Source organism: Cyprinus carpio, chromosome B4 (genome assembly GCF_018340385.1).
Source record: "Cyprinus carpio isolate SPL01 chromosome B4, ASM1834038v1, whole genome shotgun sequence".
NCBI lineage: Eukaryota > Metazoa > Chordata > Actinopteri > Cypriniformes > Cyprinidae > Cyprinus > Cyprinus carpio.
In genome coordinates, this window is record NC_056600.1 from 35,404,805 (window position 1) to 35,424,772 (window position 19,968).

The 19,968-nt window shown below is 36.5% G+C and overlaps 1 protein-coding gene and 1 long non-coding RNA gene across 4 annotated transcripts in view; both read left to right on the plus strand.

The window, feature by feature from the left end:
- The window catches only part of LOC109058144 (gastrula zinc finger protein XlCGF8.2DB-like), a 6,334-nt gene extending 1,998 nt beyond the window's left edge, over positions 1 to 4,336 (plus strand). For both annotated transcript variants that reach the window (XM_042722532.1, XM_042722531.1), the window contains one exon: positions 2,133 to 4,336. In XM_042722532.1, coding sequence (XP_042578466.1) covers positions 2,289 to 2,921 — 633 coding nt within the window. In that variant the 5' untranslated portion in view covers positions 2,133 to 2,288 and the 3' untranslated portion in view covers positions 2,922 to 4,336. The remainder of the gene's footprint in view (positions 1 to 2,132) is intronic.
- Positions 4,337 to 13,490: 9,154 nt separating this feature from the next.
- Positions 13,491 to 19,086, plus strand: LOC122137094. Of its 2 annotated transcripts, none has more exons than XR_006154602.1 (3): positions 13,491 to 16,831; positions 17,095 to 17,156; positions 18,533 to 19,086. It is a non-coding gene; the product is annotated as an uncharacterized LOC122137094 (long non-coding RNA). The 2 variants fall into 2 exon arrangements; XR_006154601.1 differs by having other exon boundaries at positions 18,605 to 19,086.
- Positions 19,087 to 19,968: the final 882 nt, after the last annotated feature.

A 19,968-nucleotide genomic window follows, 5' to 3' on the forward strand; every position in this document is an offset into this window, starting at 1 on the left:
ATTTCTCGTCTTAGTCTCGTGATAATCTGATGCCATTTTGATGAGATTCGGATAAAATTTGAAGGAGTTCAGTACATTTCAAATTGGTAACTACTGTAATGGGAAGAGGCTGTTTAAAGGTGTGAACTGTGAACTAAAAATGAAAAAGTTCGAAAGCTGTCAAAAGAAAAGTGGATTTTTGATCTGGTGGTGGCATTATAGAGTTGGTACTTGGGACCCTAGAGTTGGTTAGATTGCTTTTCAGGACCACACCTATCATTATGACAAATTTGATCATTTTGGAAAGTGTAGTTCTTACAGCTTCCATAAACTCCCAAATAAAAGCAATAGATACAAAAGGGATGACAGCACAGTCTGTGCTTGGCCCCTAATAAACGCAAAATAATAATCAACATTAACATTAAGGGAATATAGTCAGACTACATTTTATTTTTTATTTTGGGGGGGGGGCAAAAACTTTAAGAATAATTTAACAAACTGAATTAATAGACATGATTGTCTCAGGCCACTTGTAAAATCATATGAATTGTTATAAAAATTATTAAAAAGAATACGTATGGATGATAGTTGATTATAATAATAGTTCAACTTATTCCCCTCATTATTAATAGTTTGACCTGTGGGATAAATAAAGTTAATAGTCTTATATTAAATAATACTTCATTAACATTGTTATTTAACTATCCCTTTTACAGTATTATTCATAAGTCAAAAATAGGGCTGTGCAAAAAATCGAATGTGATTTTCATGCGCATCTCCTCAGTAAAGGCGCTCCTGTGATTAGTAGTATATCTCCAGCACGTCCGTTCAGATCAGGGTTGCCAGGTTTTCTCAACAAAACCTGCCCATTTGCTTCTCAAAACTAGTCCAATCGCGTTTCGTTCCGGGCGATAAAAATACACGGTTTTGGCAGGGTTCCTTTGGTAATATTCACATTTAAGGGGCTAAATATCACGTTATTGGTGTCGCTTCAACCCGCGAACATGAAAAACAACCACAGACTTGGCAACACTGGTTGGCATTTACTACACAGAGCCGTAATTCACTGACAATCTACACAAAATCGATTTTAAAATCACAGGCGATTCTTTGTCGATTTTGAAAGCGATTTTGTGTAGCTTGTCTGTGGACTACGCATCTGTGTAGTAAATGCCGCTCCACCTGAACCATTGTTGCCAAGTCTGCGGTTGTTTTTCATGTCTGCGGGTTGAAGCGACCCCAATACCAATAACGTGATATTTAGCCCCTTAAATGAGAATTTTACCAAGACAACCCTGCCGAAATACATATTTTAACCCCGGGATGCAATTTTTATCGGGGAACCTCCTGGAAACGCGATTGGGCTAGTTTTGGACTAGTTTTGAGAAGCAACTGGGCAGGATTTGTTGTGAAAACCTGGCAACCCTGATCTTAACGAACACACTAGAAAAATAACAAAAAATACACGAACAAAAACACATACTATATTCTCATCAAAACCCAATCTATTTACTTATGAACAACACTAGTCAAAAACCAACAAAACATTTTTTTTTTTTTTTTCCAGTTCTCTGCCTCAGGTCCCAAAAAAAATGATGTAAAGAATGTTCAAACTGAAAATACTAAACATTTTTGTGGCTCTAATTAGATATTTTTAAAAGGGAAATACTGACATGGATGTTTACGGAGCGGAGGTGACCTTTTTAATTCCAATTGGAGAGATGGATTTTTGTTTGTCTTTATTATTATTATTTTGTGCTGTATTATTTGTCACTGTGTTATTTCTGTTTCAAAAGGCAGCAATAAATAACACTTTAATATCTAGAGCGTCCATGTGATTGTAAACATTATAAATGCATAATAATCGTAAAACAGCATATATAGCTGCCCACTGCTCTGGGTGTGTGTTCATGGTGTGTGTGTGTTCACTGCTGTGTGTGTGTGCACTTTGGATGGGTTAAATGCAGAGCACGAATTCACCATACGTGGCTGTATGTCACGTCACTTTATTTTTTTCACTTTTTTTTAAAACCGTGATTATTTCTCAGACAATAATCATACCAACAAAATCTATAATCGCTGCATCCCTAGTCTGCTGCTTTGAGCCATTAAACTGGGGTTACATTTTAATTATTATTTTTTTTATTCCTTAGACCTGATGCTGCTGAAAGAGGAGAGTCAAGAACTGCATGATGTAGAGGAAGACAAATGTCATGATTTCATAACTAAAAACGATCCTTCACAAAAAAGTGATTTCACCTGCGAAGTGTGGAAAGAGTTTCGCCAGAAGAGGGGGACTTAAGGTCCACATGAGGATTCACACTGGAGAGAAACCTTTCACCTGCCCTCAGTGTGGAAAGGGTTTTATTGAAAATGGAAACCTTACCAAACATATGAGAGTTCACACTGGAGAGAAGCCTTTCATGTGCCCTCAGTGTGGAAGGTGTTTCACACATCAAGCAACCCTTAATACCCACATGATCGTTCACACTGGAGAGAAGCCGTTCACGTGTGATCAGTGTGGAAAAAGGTTCAGAAGGAAACCAAACCTTAATGGCCACATGTTGATTCACTTAAGGGAAAACCGTTTTAAGAGTAATCACTGCGAAAGGAGTTTCACAGACAAGAAGCACCTCGAGGATCACGTCATAACTCACATCGGAGAAAACCCTTTAATGTGCTATCACTGTGGAAAGAGCTGCACGAACAAAGCAAACCTTAAGATTCACTTGAGAACTCACACCGGAGAGAAACCTTTCACCTGCCCTCAGTGTGGAAGGAGTTTCACAGCTAAAGGAAACCTGAAGACTCACATGAGGATTCACACTGGAGAGAAGCCGTTCACATGTGATCAGTGTGAAATCAGTTTCACATATAACTCAGACCTGAAACGTCACAAGCAATCTCATTCTGGGGAGAAATGGCAGCGTTCCTCAGTGTGATGATGAGGTTAGCAAAACTGAACACCTGTGCATTACCTCTGGATGATGAGAGAGTATTTTGTCATCGCACTTAAAACCTGACTAGTCATGCAGATGTGAGACCCTGTTTTTGTTCTTTGAAAAGAGTTTTAAAGTTTAGCCGTTTCTAATGGCATCAGAAAATGTGTCTGTGTGAAATTAATTTTGATTGAATAGAGGCATCACTATTTGATTCAGATTAATACTCATTATATTACATAAAGTTCCATTTTGCTTTAAAAGGCACAATAAAAATGGAAAATGATAGATAAAGGGACAAAATGAAAGAAATAACGAAGATATTAATAGTAACTAATATAACAAAGATTGCACTGTGTTATCGGATTCATCTTTAGTGAGTTGAATGCACAGGTAAACATGTTTTCAATCTGGATATGATTAGGGCTGAACCCTTGTATTTAACTACGTCCCCCCTGACAAGTTTCAGTTTATTAATATTATGCTTAGTTTGCGATTAATTATTCAACACATCATGTAAGTAATTTGATTACAATTTTTAACTAAATAAGCTATTAAAAGTGCAACTAATCATGAAATATTAATGACTGACATCCTTGCAAAATTCAACCACATTTCAGTCCTTGACATAACATTTTAAGTCCCTGAAGACTGAACTATAAAGATTCAAGGACTGGACATCACTTTTTGAAATAATGCAGATTCGTCTGCTATCTATTAGCTCTCACGGTACATTGATGTCAAACACTGATCGGTCTGCACAGCGTTGCTTCAAGTTGAACACACCTAATTATTATTGGAAATAGCAGTTAACTTAATTCACGTGATGTGTGTACTGCTAGGCATCTTTGGTTTCCTCTTTTTGTCTAAAGATGGAAAATGTGTCTTTTTATCATTCACTTATCGGAGTCACTCATCAAAAGTTGCCAAAAAATTAAAAAAAAAAAAAGGTAAATTTGTTGCTAGGTACTTTTGGAAGAAAAAAGTTGCTAAATCTAGCATACAAAATTGCTAAATTTGCAACACCGCTAGGGAGGCGGGGCCTCCATAACCATAACTTAAAACTGTAACTTAATACACTAGTTCACCAATCAAGACGGGCAGTTTAAGGCTAGGCTCTTTGTCCATTGGATATAAAATAACTTTTACTCACCTGAAAAGGAACCAGTTAATATCGCTATTTAAATGTGGATCTCCACCCCATGAATGCATGAAGAGTCTGTGTCCAGTGATTCAACTTTTCCTGCATACTGCTTAATGGCACTGAAACAAGTGCATCCCTCGGGGGCTTCTAAGCGAAAAGCTAAACGGGCACGCAAAGAAAGCGCTGCTCGTGATGCAGGTATGTGAGCTGTTGTCATGTATTTTGATTGTATATAATTAAAATAAATAGAGCCTCATTCTGCCGATTCACCTCAGCGCCTTTTGAAGATGGATCATTATTTGCTGCTGGAGTTCAAAACAGCGTGAGAGCCATGACGCGTTTAGACTTTAAATTCGCATATGTATAATGCTTTGAATCTGAGCTGATTGTCTGTACATTGACATAGCAATGCAGGAGCTGACTTTTAAAATACTATAGAAAAGTAAAAGTTTATTAATAAAAGACCGCAATCGCAGCTAAGGGTTGGAGAAAAAAAAAAAATCGATGCATTGTGATTCTCTCTCCAACAATTCTGGATGGATTCTGAGAATTTCAGAATCGATTCTGAGCTTAGTTTTTAACCAGATGCGTGATGATGCTGAGTTTTCTTTAGAAACACCCGTACCCTGCTTGCTTCCAATTTCTCACACACATACAACCAGTGGTGTAGCCAGAATTGTATTTTTGGGTGGGCCTAGGCAAAAGTGAGCAGGCACTAGGCTAACTAAATGATAGAGTCCAGTGGTTTAAAGCAAATCCGCTGCTCCCAACCATGAACTCGAGTGTGTGCTGGTTATAGCCTATGTCGTAATATTGTAAATATATGTTTTAAACCAGGAAGGCGAGCCAATGGATATCACACAATCAACGTGCAAACTTATAACACAAAATTAATGTAATATTAAAAATAGTTATTAGGGTTGTGACCCATCCCTTAAAAATACGGAATCGTCTCGTATTTAAGGTAAAATGATTTGTCCTGTATTTTACAAAGGCCAACACATATTTGAATAAGTATTTTGCACTGTTTATAATACTAATTGCAATTATAATGAAAAAAAATTCTTAAGAAGTATGAGAGAAGCTCATTTGCATGTGATTTTGGTATCTTTGTTTCCATAGCGACGGGGTCTCCAGAACATGCGCCGTTAAAGCCCTTTCACACGAGCAGCATGCGGTAAACAAATCTGCGTGGTTTAAAACATCTAGTTATAGCCAGGCTTGACACAAGGAATGCAAAAGCTGAAACCCATGTCTTGCATACGTCTGTGCATAGTGGTTCTTGAAGCACTGACTCCAGCTGTAGTCCACTCTTTGTGAATCTCCCCCACATTTTTGAATGGGTTTGTTTCACAATCCTCTCCAGGGTGCGGTTATCCCTATTGCTTGTACACTTTTTTTTCTACCACATCTTTTCCTTCCCTTCACCTCTCTATTAATGTGCTTGGACACAGAGCTCTGTGAACAGCCAGCCTCTTTTGCAATTAACTTTTGTGTCTTGCCCTCCTTGTGCAAGGTGTCAATGGTCGTCTTTTGGACAAAAATCAAAACATAAACCTCCCCCACGATTGTGTAGCCTACAGAACTAGACTGAGAGACCATTTAAAGGCCTTTGCAGGTGTTTTGAGTTAATTAGCTTATTAGAGTGTGGCACCAGGGGTCTTCAATATTGAACCTTTTCACAATATTCTAATTTTCTGAGATACTGAATTTGGGATTTTCCTTAGTTGTCAGTTATAATCATCAAAATTAAAAGAAATAAACATTTGAAATATATCAGTCTGTGTGTAATGAATGAATATAATTTACAAGTTTCACTTTTTGAATGGAATTAGTGAAATCAACTTTTTAATGATATTCTAATTATATTACAGCACCTGTACGTTTTAATATATATTTAGTTTTTAAATAAATTGTGCTTATGTATTTACTGAATAAATACAATTTAAGCATGCAAATACAATTGAAGAAGTTAATCAAATAGTTAGTGGTTGCTATTGACTTCCATAGTAGGGGAAAAAATACTATGGACGTCAATGGGAACCACAAACTGTTTGATTACCACCAATCTTCAAAATATGAGGCATGAGGGTGAGTAAATGATGACAGAATTTCATTTTTGGGTGAACTATCCCTTTAGCTTTTCTTTTTAGTAGTTTGTCTCTCACTTCCAGTGTTTATTTGGTTATAGTGCATATCTAAGGTTTCTAAATGCAATAGATCATATGAGAATCTATAGTCTATATTGCTTCAGTAGGAGGGAGAAATTCTGTCCATATCTAGCTGGAAAAATGGCATTTTACCCCCCATTTTACTGTATAGAGCAGGCAAACGTTCATTATAATAGTAAGTTAGTGTGTTACTATGAATAAATTACTGAACAAATTTCTAAAAGTCCAGGGTGATTTTTAGTCTTAAACTTGCTAAAGTTAGCATTTTAAAGTAGTGAAAATAAACATTATCTAAATTGTATTATTTTATAGTGTAACCTACACTGAAAAAAAAAAATCCCGTAAAAAAAACAGCAGCTGGGTTGCCAGAAAAATACCGTAAAATAACGGGCACATTAAATAACAGTAATTTTCCGTAATTCAGTTATAATACAGTTTTTTGCTGTAATTTTCTGTATTTTCTTCAGCTTTTAATGTTCAATAAGATGTTTTACTTAAATATTGTGGAAAGTTAAGTAAAAAACATTAAATTATCATAAAGTTTAAACACTGCTTTAATTCAAATAATCAACCGTAAGTGCGAAACAGTGTTTTAATAATTTATTGACTTTACTGCAAGAATATACCAATAGAGTTTGTTCAGAATTGCAATTTACTAATATTCCTTGTTCAAGACTGCAACAATATACCAGTATAAAGATTATAGCACAACTGCAACAATATTCCAATAATTTGTTCATAACTGCAATAGTATAAAAAATATTTTTAAAAATGATCATAACTGCAACAACACACAATAAAAGGAATTGTTCAAAACTGCAACAATAAAGCAGTTTGGTAAACAAATAAAAATTAATAATTAAATTGTCCTTAAAACTGAACCACCTGTGAACAGATTAATTCAACTTGACAACAGATGAGGCATGAAAAAACAAATAATGCAAACATGAAAGCAAATTATCAGAAGGTATTTTAAGTCTGTGACACTGCCAAGAATTTCTGCTAGGCAATGTAGGAAGATCTGACACTCAAAGTTTTTACGCCATCCATTCATAGTCTGCAATCTTGTTAATCAGTGAAAGAACCTTTGGATTGACTGCCGATTGCTTTCTCGATGTGGTCTTCTCCACTTTTGATCCTTTCTCGGGGTTCATCTTAAAAAATGCATCTGTTGAATGGAAAAAATGCTTAGTAATATAACATGGACTGTAACATATGCTGTGAATATATTAAAAATAAAAGCAGAATTTGACTGAATTTAATTGCCTCACCTTGGCTTAGACAAAGAAAGAACCACTTTTTATACGGAGTCCCTTTCCACTTCAACTCTGTAGATGCCACAATATTGGGTTCCTTGTCCAAGGTTGTTCCTACTGCAGTGCGTACTGCATTGCTGTGCAGTTCTAAATGGAAAGGAGTGGAGTTCTTGACTTCCAATAAGGGTGCAAAAAATGAGCCTAAATGAAGGAATGCTCGCAGAAGCTGGTGGTTCCTGGCAAGTGTCTGACATATGTTTTTGAAATTTTGTGTTCTTCCTGCACATCTTTTAAAGTAGGAATATTTGCTTTCAAACCGCATTGTCCACAACCTCATTAGTGGGCCAAATTTTAGGATCAATGCAGGGTAATGAGTGAGGAAATGATGCTTTGTGTTCAGCTTGTATAGGAAACATTTCTTTCCTTGCCTCTAGATAGTCACGTTTCTGAACATTGAGGAAAGCAGTCTAAGGTTCTTATATTGTGGAGGCACAAATCAACTCCACTACCTCTTTCAGCTGGACAACAAGTTGCCAAACTGGATCCTCTGTATCTGCCATCTTCTCACCAATTATAACTGGTAGAAACCTCAGCAAACACCAGTTTTCTGTTGCCTGGCCACCTAAATTTACACCCTTTTCTGAAACTTTAGAGGGTGTGGAATTACTGTCAGATCCTTGGTAAGTAAACTGCCTGATTCTACGATTAAGTTCTGAACATGTGAAGAAGTTTTTCACCTTGACAAGGTAGTTGATGTAAATGGCAAGATTGGATGCCACTACACCCTCAAACAAATCATGGCCAATGCAAGGGTGGCAGTCCTGGCTGGCAAACATGGAAAAAAGACAGAGAATTAAAGATGGAGTCAAACTTCAAGCCTCTGACTAAATGTGCATCATCATTCTGCAGCTCTTCAACAGTGTCAATGTAGTCTTGAACTCTGCGGATCGGAGCATGGTGCTCCAAACTGTCCAGATCACTTCTTGTCACATAACAGTATCTGCAGAAAATTTAGATGTACTAAAGTTTTCTGTGAAACCACCGATATTATGAGAAACCAAATTATCGCATGTGATGCAAAAGACTGTTGCCTTTACATTGTTTCCATGTATGGTCAATCCATTTGTTTCCAGTTCCCTAAGATCAGATATCAGTGGAGAAAACACCTTTTAATGGCCAAAATCTGCATGTTGTCTATGGTGGAACGATGAAATGGATCAAAGTATGCTAGAGTGAAGTACACCCCAAGCATCTTGTGCTTTTTTTTTGCAGATCCAAGGGGATTAACTAACTCGAATGCATCCTGATAAAGGATCAATTTTAAAGTGATGCCTGGCTCAGAAAATAATGGATTGGATTTGAATACCGATCCATCACACACATCATTTAAAATAAGAGGTGTACTCTCATTCTCAGATGTACAACATTCTTCCCACACAGCAGGATCTTTCAGTGGAGCTGTTAATGTGTCTTTTATGGGAATATACTGCACATGCCGCTCCTTTCTGTTTTCATCAGTCCCCAAAAAAATGCATTTTGGATGCACATAGGGAAAATTTTCCTCAAAGTACTGTTTTCGTTTGTAATCTGTAGAAATAGCAGAGCTGCATGACCCATGAATATCCAGGTCATCTAGAGTTTTCACAACATCTTCAATTTCTGTCTCAGAGAGTTTAGTTTTTGCTTGAAGAGATGCTTTGAGTTGATTCTTTGTATACTGCTGGCACAATCCACTGAGCTTATTGATCTCCTCCACGATTAACTGTACTGTCGAGGAAGGGATCAGGTGCTTCGCCTGCAACTTCATGTAAAACATGGACAGATTTCTCATGTATACATTTTTCATTTGTGCAGGGTCCAGTCATCCTCCTCAGGTCCATCATCATCTGCCACTTCATCTGAGTGGCTTTCAGCAACAGAGAATTGAGACCCACTAGGAAATGAAGGAAGACAGTATGCACCAGAGACATGCAAAGCTGTTTAGTATTTGTGCTTTCTAGATAGGTGGGACGTGAAAGATGATTTCACTGAAAATGAGCGATCATAGTTTTTAAAGGGACAATGCACCTCCTCTCTTTTTGAAATGTGAAATTTCAGGTGACCCAAAAGATCTGAAAGGTCAGTCAACTGTTTCTGACAGTTAGTAACTTGACATGAAAAGGGTCCATGCAGAGGATAAACTGCCGATGATGAGTGTAAACATGACTTTTAAATGCATTGTAATTTCTGAACCATAACTTGCAACCTGCTATGCAACAAGCTAATAGTGCCTCATTTCTGTGTAGCCCTTGATGTTGTAAGTAACCTTTTAGAGTTTTCACAGAAACGCCACAACTATTATAAGTGTAATCTGTGAACATCTTTGCATTGTGCAACTCTCACCCTTTCACGCTGACCTTGGTTTTAGTCGCTCACAGAACTTATCTGTAAGGAGAAAAAAAAGCATGTAAATATATGAAATTTTAGGCAATCTACAAAAATACAAAGAAATATATCTATAGTTCTGAACCCTATCTGTGTCACCTATGAATCCCTATCAGTGAGTCCCTATCAATAATCCCTATCAGCTTCAGTAACAGTGTTTTAATTTAGAAGGGTGATTAAAAATGTCATGAAACAGAAGTTGCTTGAAGAAGGAAAATTGCCGACGAATATAATGTTACTAACGCTTCAAATCGCGCTCAGAGTTAATTCACTTTAAGCGCTGTTCCATCTGTTTCTGAATTCAGAATTTTCATCCAACCTCGCCTCGGGAAAACAGCATTTTTTTGAGCTTGTAGACGACGCCTATGATTATGTATATAAAAACTGATTAAAAACACTGCACTATGCGTCGAAGTTTGCTGAAGTCTGCAATATATCCACAGACTCGACCTTACCTGATCTATACTCCTGAGTTCTTAAAACACAAATGACACATCTTTCTAATAACAGTATAGTAGACAACCAGCTAACGACTTAATTTTCCTCAAAGCCTGTCTGTTTTTCCCCCAGGGACAATATAGCATTGGTAACAAAACCTACAACTACAAAATTATGTGGTAAGATTTGGATAAATTCTTGCAAAAAAAAAAAAAAAAAACTACACAATACCATTGAATGAAACCTAAATTTGAAAGAGATTTTAAATGACTAACGGCACTAGTCAGTGCCTAAGTTTGAAACGCCGTTTAAACAAATTAAAAAGGTAAACTTTCTAAATGCTAGAACTCAAATATACACTGCTCAAAAAAATTAAAGGAACACTTTTTAATCAGAGTATAGCATCAAGTAAATTAAACTTCTGGGATATTGATCTGGTCAGTTACGTAGCAGAGAGGGTTGTTAATTAGTTTCAGCTGCTTTGGTGTTAATAAAATTAACAACAGGTGCACTAGATGGGCAACCATTAGAAAAACCCCAAAACAGGAATGGTTTTACAGGTGGAGGCCACTGACATTTTTTCCCTACCCGATGTTTCTGTCGGACGCGTCCGGTTCGAGAACCGAGGAGCTGATGATAATGCGCATGCGTGATTCAGCGTGAAGCAGACTGACACACAGCGCGTCTGAACCGAACTGGTTCTTTTCGTGATTGATTCTGAACTGATTCTGTGCTAATGTTATGAGCGCGGGTAAACCGAAGACTTGAATCAAGGGCCATCATCCGAAAGAGCCGGTTCGCGGAAAAGAACAGAACTTCCCATCACTACCGGTGATCCGAAAACCGATGCAACCGGTTCTTGACTCGAGAACGAGTCAATGTTTCGTTCGTTATCTGGCTCGGTTCAGTCAGTGTACTGTTTGAGTAAATGAATTACTCCGGGATGTCAGCCATGTTAAAAAAGTTAACAGCTTAAGTCATTTGTGGATTAATGCTTATTGTTTACGCAAACCGTTTCAAACGATTCAGTTCGATTTGGTGAACTGGTTCAAGAAGATCCGGTTACATCGAGTGATTCGTTCGTGAACCGGATATCACTAAACTGCAGTGTTGTGAACGCGCTCATAACAGACCCGGGAGAGAAGACAACGCTGAATAAAGTCGTAGTTTTTGATATTTTTGGACCAAAATGTATTTTCGATGCTTCAAAAAATTCTAACGGACCCTCTGATGTCACATGGACTACTTTGAAGATGTTTTTATTACCTTTCTGGACGTGGACAGTATACTGTACATACATTCTCAATGGAGGGACAGAAAGCTCTCGGACTAAATCTAAAATATCTTAAACTGTGTTCCAAAGGTGAACGGAGGTCTCACGGGTTTGGAACGACATGAGGGTGAACTATCCCTTTAAGAGAGTGTCCGAGTTTTACACAGAGAGATGGTCTATCATAGCGGTACTTTGAGTTAGTGTAACCAGATGCCTTTTTTGCTGCATCAACAGCCAATTTAAACATTGGTGGAATTAAGATATCAGTAAGATTTTTCACATTTGGTTTCAGAGACTTTGCAGCAATCACAAATCTCCCCAGTTCTCTCATTTTTTGACTAACATAGCCATCTTTAGATGGATCACTCCCATGCTTCTCCAATAATCTGTCACCGTACTCACAAATAAGTTTGTCCGATTTTACCTCAAGAGATACCTCGTCATGCATCATCCTGCCAATGATTTTACAACATCTTTGTGTTGTATTTACTTTTATAGGGATGAGACGGGAAGCTGCAGCTTGGACTCTTTTTCTTTTGCGGGAGTTTTCCCGAGGGATATTTCGTGTTTTGCATGAAAGCTCATGTTTCCAAAGCTCACGTTTTCTGAAAAAACCGTAACAATAATTGCAGGGCAAGTATTCATGAGGGTTTACTTTTTCAGAAGGTTGTCTATAAGTCACTAATTCACCTTTTCCTGTCTGCAAGACCTTAACATTATGGTTGTAGTCACCTTTATATCGAAGCTGATCTAACAACAGACGGCGTTTCTTAGATTTTTTGGGGAAGCATATTGCCTTAGCAACATCCTCTTCTTTGTGGTGCTTTCGCTCTAAATGGTGTGCTATTTTACTTTGTTTTTTTTTACAATAAATACAGAAATGTTTCTTGTCCCATATCCTTCTATCTCCTTTCTGGCGTTTCTTTACTGTTATTTTTGTAATACCCTCTTCTTTCTCATCATTTCCTTCATCTGTTGCATGTTCCAGATCATCACCAGAGTCAACGTCGAGCTCATCTTGAGCAAAACTAGTGTTGATCTTGTTTACTTTAATTTCTCTGTCTTTTGGAAAATCTGGACCTTCATCGCTCCAGTCTTCACTGTCCGAAGAGGGTGGTGTAGGTATGTATTCACTTCCATCATCCCCTTCTGACTCTGATTCATCAGTGCTACTGAGACTCTGTCAAAACAAACAATGTGCAATTGTTTTAGTTTGGAACATCTAATCCAATCAGTTGGAAACTTCAGGCCAGTTCCAGTCTTATCTTTCTGCAATACTGAAGAATTGTAGGAACTACAGATCTCTAGCACACAACCCACTACTTTTAATGGATAGGCCGCCCAAGTCATCAGTTGATCCTACAATGAAATAATGAACAAAACTCCTTTGTTTTATTGTTAATTTTATCTCTCTAAAAATGTCATGTTGATTTAAATGTTTTAAAAGGGATCATGAACTGACTTTTTTAATTTTTTATATTGTTGTCTGAGGTCCACTTGTGTTGGTTTTTACATTCAAAAAAATCATGATAATAGGCTGATTTAAAAAAAAAAAAAAATTTAAATAGGGGTGCGCTAAAATTTGAGACTATGTAATCTACATTGGATATTTCCAAGATCACGTTCTCTGCAGTCATGTTGTGAACGACTATACTATAGATTTAAGGCCAGCCTAACTGATACTATTCTGTTAGAACAATGGTATGCTTTGAGATGTTTCGATAAATAAAAAGAGAATTTCTCAATAGCTATGTTTCCATCCACCTATTACAACTCAAAATTATAGATATAAAATCAAAAACTCAAATTAAACCTAAAAATGCGCATAAAACACAAAAATCACAACAAAAAACTAAAACACTTGTTTGAGTTGGATACATTTTTCTATCCGATACGAAAACATGCGCATAAACTACGATGGAAATGCATTTACCGAATAAATTCCTTGATGCGCATAAAAAAAAATCATGTGACTTTGCGCGACGCAACAGCATAACTGTACTAACCAGCGGAAACATCTTGTTGCAAAGCATCTGAAATGCTGTTTTGGTCATTCAGAAGTCTGTGGTCAAAGATTCTCAGTATATTTCCCTCCTAGAACAGTCTTACATGACTGCGTTCCCAAACAGCAGCATCTGCCTCCGAAAGCAAGACAACACGTTTATTGCATTTCATCTGCAAGCACTGAGACACAAATAATATATTATATAATATATTATATATACCTTGCTCTGTCAGGTCAGGGTTGATTGACAGCTGTTAACTTTCAGATCTCTTACCTAGCTGAGCTTCTTCACGTTAAACGTCCAGCTGAGGGCTGAGATCAGCCAATGTGCTTCAAACCAGCTCATGGGAAACAGGATTGCATTGGTTAGATAGGCACACACAATCAAAGCTGAAAAGATTGCAAACAAATGAAAAATAGAAGAAAAGCCTTACCTTTGCTCTAGCCATGGTGTTAGCAAACGGCTTGATGACGTAATTTCCTCATGTGACTCAACTGTTTTTTATCTTCCTCAACAGGACTACACAGATTTCAGTAACAGGGTTGTGCGCATGTTGTAGGACACAACTTTAGTGCATAATTGCAGTTATTTAAAACATGTTGATGATCAAACTATTTTGACAAAGACATTAGACAATATTAAACCAGAAAAAAATAGATAAAGTTATTTAAACTGTTATATTTGATATGTAAGTTGGTCATCAAGAATGGGAAAATAGAAAAATGCCATTTTAGGGGGCTACTTGATATTTTAGATAATATTTTGGAACCACTTTTTCTACCATGATATTTAGATTTAGTCTCAGGACAAGTATAGTATACACCACAAGTGCATGTTTTAGGATTTTCCGTATGGATTATTTGAAATGTAATGTGTGGGACAGAAAATGTCCTCTTGTTCTAGCATGTGCCTATCGTCCTCACTCAGAAAGGGCCCTATCAGCAGCACCATGAAGATGAGTTCACACAGGTGCCCCTAGTAGAGGAACCACAAGTGAACTTCAGCACATTAGCCATGGACATGTTATAATAACTTTGACAATTTGAACTTGAAAAAATACTAGTTTGTTGCCATTTAGAGGGGTATGTTCACGTAACAGTCTGATGTATTTATTTTAGTACACAATATCTCTTTAGAGTTGTGTTAAATGTGTTTTTCTACAGTTTATCTAGCATTTTATGAAAAACCTTATGAACATCATGGAAGTTTGCTGATAGTCTAACTGTCCAAATAATTTGTGTGGCCACTGTAAATTAATGAGAGAGGTTAAGGGACAGAGACGATAGCTGGTCAAAGATTAAAAGCTACAGTTGGGACAGCAGTTGAATACACCCATAAAAGGATTAATAAAAACATGGAATAGGTCATGTACACAGACAGGTCAATCAAAAACTGGGTAAGAAATACTTCACTGTGAAACATAATGCACTGTTACTTAGTTCATATTACTCTGTTGACATTATTCATTTTGACTGAGTTGTCATTATGTTCTGTTCTGTCATGTACCTGTACTAAAATCATAGCAAGTTCTCTTATGTAGCAGGGCTTTGAAGTTCGTGAGTGAGATTACATCTGTCAGGGGAGGAGACACAGGTTTTCCACTCCATTCACTCACGTTTTTCCTACAGTCAAATTTGACCTGTTGTTCATCATAATTGACCAGCGCAAGTAGAACTGATGCCTCTTGTCGACTCAAGGGCCTGTTCTTTGGCTGTTCTACTTTCTCCCTGTTCAGAAGTACGAGCTGGTTGTGCCTGTGGTGATGAACGGCCATTTGGTTGACCACTCGCTTTTAAACCTAAACACGGGGCTGCTCCACTTAATACAGTCAAATTTGAAATAAATATAAAATAATGAAAATATATCTCTAGTCCTTTCCTTAGTTCCAGGTAGCCAAAGCTACGCTAAAGTTTCTGGTTGCAAAGAAGTTGGAGAGTTTTTGACTGAATCATTAATCATTTTGCACCAAATTTGGCTAAATCCCCATATCAGTAACTGATTTCGTCCAGGAAATCAAAATCCTAAAAAATGAAGGGCTTCAAGGGTGTAGTTTTGGTTTGAACATTGCGGGGTTGATATTTGAGACGTTTAGCAGGATTTAATGGACACGCTCCCTTGTGAGATGTATTTGTTTGCTTGTTTATTTAATTGTGCAAAATGGTCTTTTGTGGCTTCATATGCAAAATTGGTTAATAACCTAACTGCATGTATTTTATATTATTTAAACACCTAAAACCTGATCTCTGTGACAGAATTACACTAAAAGAACTTTACTTAAAATCTTCTTATATTGAAAATGTTAATTCCCTGCAATCTGCCAGTTTTTTCCTAATATCTGTCGTTATTAGCTGGATACATTTTACACATGGGGAAAAAAAATTGTTTAATTGATCATTCATTAAGGAGCAGACTTTAAAGCTCTTGTCGATTGTAATTTCAATTTGGTATTATGAAACATTAAGTTACATAGCCTAGGATTGCTATTTCTTATAATTTTTTACCAGTAGCTTTTGTTACAATAAGAAGGTTAGATTATTGATTGCTCCTTATAACCATGGTAGCCTAAGGCCAATGTTAACTTTTTTTCTTTATCTGTAGAATTTATGAAAAATAGCAGCCTTCAAAAAGAAACTATAGTAGGCTACACAGCATGCCACAGTTGTAATGTAAATCGTAAGGGAAAAACAAATCCTCTTAAAAAATAATATATTATAAATTCTAAAACAAGTTATTCAATATTTACAACAATACATACAATAGTTTGTGATAAATTCTAGTAATGATGGTCATAAGTAGTTTAGAAAGCTTTTTAATTTGAGTTGGTGTAGGGTGACGTTTTCTCAGTTTCTGCGTGCAGCACGTAATTTACCCAGAAACAACGAATTCTCGTTTCTGATTGGCTGGTAGGTGGTATTTAACCCTGTATAATTCGACAGGAAACTTCCCTCGACATGCAGACGCATCGTCTATTAATTGTATATAGATAGACAAGTTTTCCCTTACTCTGCGTGGGAAAGAAAAGGTGTGGCGTGTGAACTGGTTGAAATGCGTGTTTCTCACGCTGAATGCGTGAATAGTACCCTGAGTAGGTTGAAAGGGTATTTCATCTGCGCATGCGCCTCAGACGATTGCGGGCAGCACGCGGCCGTGCGCACCGTTTAAACGGACTTTGGACTTCTTGTTTAATGTTGTCGAACAGAGGTAAGTTATTTACTTTGATATACTGTAAGTATGTAAAGGAAAATACTGTAATTGTAATGATTAAAGTCTTTTCTGGTGGCCATTAAAGCTAAATAAACATTTTGAAATTCTGAAGGAATTTATTTGTGAGAAAGACCAACTGTATTTATGTTGCACATTGACTGAATACTGAATATACATGAAAGAGTATGTGATATGGTGGGGACATGTGAGTTATATAGTTAACCATGTTTTTTAATATTGCCATAATTTTGCCATTTCAGGCGAATTCAAGCAGAAGGCCTCCGTGGGACATTTCGCGTTTTTCTTTCCTGTGGTCGAACGGGTAATTAATATTTTTATTTTTTTAAAGCCTATAAATGTTGAAATTGATAGCTTTCAACTATTCTGTAATATTAAATTGTCTATTAATAATGTTTAAAATAAACCAGTAGCTGTATTACTATTATGATTCTGGCCTTCATATACTAATATATTAATTTGGAGAGTAACTGTGAAATTATTGCAAGAAAAAGTTTGTGAACCCTTTGCAGAATCTATGAAAATGTGAATCATTTTAACAAAAGAGAATTCAAAATGCGTGTTATTTTTTTATTTAGTACTGTCCTGAATAAGATTTTTTTACATAAAAGATGTTTACATATAGTCAGTTTGAACAAATAGCTGAATTTATTAAAATGACCCTGATCAAAAGTTTATGAACCCTTGATTCTGAATCCTGGTTTGTCGTTCCCTGGATGATCCACAGCTGTTTTATTGTTTTGTGATGGTTGTCCTGAACAGTTAAACTGCTCAATGTTCTTCAGAAAAATCCTCCAGCTCCTGTAAACTTTTGGGTTTCCAGCATCTTTTGCCTATCTGAACCATTTCCAGCAGTGACTGTATGATTCTGAGATCCATCTTTTCACACTGAGGACGACTGAGGGACTCAAACACAACTATTAAAAAAGCTTCAAACATTCACTGATGCTCCAGAAAGAAACAAGACACATTAAGAGCCGGGGGGTGAACACTTTTGAACAGGATGAGGGCCAAAAATTTTTTTTATTTTGTTTAAATATATATATTTTTTCGATTTAGTACTGCCCTTCAGAAGCAACAGAAGATACTGACATGTTTCCAGGAAAACAAATACATTACAATTTACCTTGATCTTCAAATCAAAAGTGTTCACCCCTGACTCAATGCGTCGTGTTTCCTTCTGGAGCGTCAGTGAATGTTTCAACCTTTTTTAATAGTTGTGTTTGAGTCCTTCAATCGATCTCAGAATCATACAGTATATTCTGGAAAGGGTTCAAATAGGCAGAAGATGCTGGAAACCCGAACAGTTTGCAGGAGCTGGAGGATTTTTCTGAAGAACATTGAGCAGTTTAACTGTTGAGAACGAACAAGGGACTCATGAACAACCATCACAAAACACAAAAAACAGCTGTGGATCATCCAGGGAACGACACAGTGTTAACAATCAAGGGTTCATACACTTTTGAACAGGATCATTAAAAAAAAAAAATCAGCTATCTTGCCACTGTATATGTATAGTGTTGCAGCTCTTGTTTAACAAGTTGCCAAACCTTTTGCACAGTACTGTGTGAATAAAGTTATTTTGAGGACTTTTCATTCCAGGCATAGACAGTGCTATTTAAAATACTGTAGAGGTTACTATTATGTGACGGGGTAAAGCCAGCTCTTCTGAATAAACAGGCTTTGGTGTGCTTTCTGAGCTGGTGATCATGGATCGGTGCAGAAAATCCTCACTCTGCTGTTCATCTGTAGGACACCAGCACATACGAGGACTTCTCTCCGGTTGATACCTGGAACTACCCAGCTGCACCTCCAGACGGTGTCCATCTCAATAACTCCTGAAGACGTTACCCAAAGGCTCACTCTTTTGTTTGGACTCAAGTATGCATTTTATATAGACTACTCTGCAGGTATGAGGAAGACATTTTAATTTGTGTAGAAGGTGGCCAGTATCTGTGTCTTTTACAGCAGCGGCAGAACCTTCAGTTTTAATGTGAAAGGTGCTTTCTCCACTTAATTAAAGGGGCTTGTTGTAGCTTTGAATACCATTGTAGTTTTTCTGAAAACATTGAAGTTTTTTTTTGTTTTGTTCAGTTTATGGAAGTACAGTTTTGTACAGTACAATTTTGTATTTAAGGATTGTATTAGTAGCCTACAATTTGTGAAAAATTTGAAAGAAATGAATAAAATGAGATTACATCAAATCAGTCCCAAGTGAATTATGCTATATGTGAATATATATATATATATATATATATATATATATATATATATATATATATATATATATATATATATATATATATATATAGAATAAATTGTGGTTACTTGATTTTTTTCCAAAGGCAACAGGTTTCCTCAATTTAATTTAAACAGAACTCAGACATACCTGCTAGTTTTAGGTTAAGTAGATTGACATTTAAATAAACAGTAGGCTGTTCTTACCTTTATTCATTTGATTATATACATTCAAAATTTTAAACTGAAGTGTCCTCAACTCTGTCTACAAATGGACAAATTAATACTAATCAAAGGATAATTTAGTTGATTAAATATTCACTTCATAATCAAATCAAAGCCCAACTATCAAACCAAAACCCCTAAGACTCAGACTAAAATAAAAAAGCAAACAAATCGAAAATAAATTCTCATGAATAGAAATTAAAATCTATTTTCATACTTTAAATGTAGGTTTTATGCAAAGCATGTTCACTGCAGAAGTGAAAGTCTCATCATTTTCTTAAAACTTTAGAAATTAAATAATGATCAATTTATTATATTTTAAATTCAAAATGTATTTTATGTTATGAATTTTGTGCATTGTTAATTAACATTTTTGTAATTGATTTCATGGTTGAAATGTAGCTGTTCACAAGCCTCTGTGAGCACCCCTACAGCCAAATCTCCCCCTCTTAGCCAAGAAACTGAATCAACCAATCACAAAAATCCCCCAGCCATCCAATCACAAAAATCCCTCTCCCCAGGGCTCCTCCTCCCAGGCTGGTACTATAGGGGGTGATCACGAGCACAAGAGAAAACACCAATTTCCATTTTTACTATCGATGTGGGGACCTTTGTTGAAACTTGCACAGCATGTTGAGTAAGCCTTCAGGAAG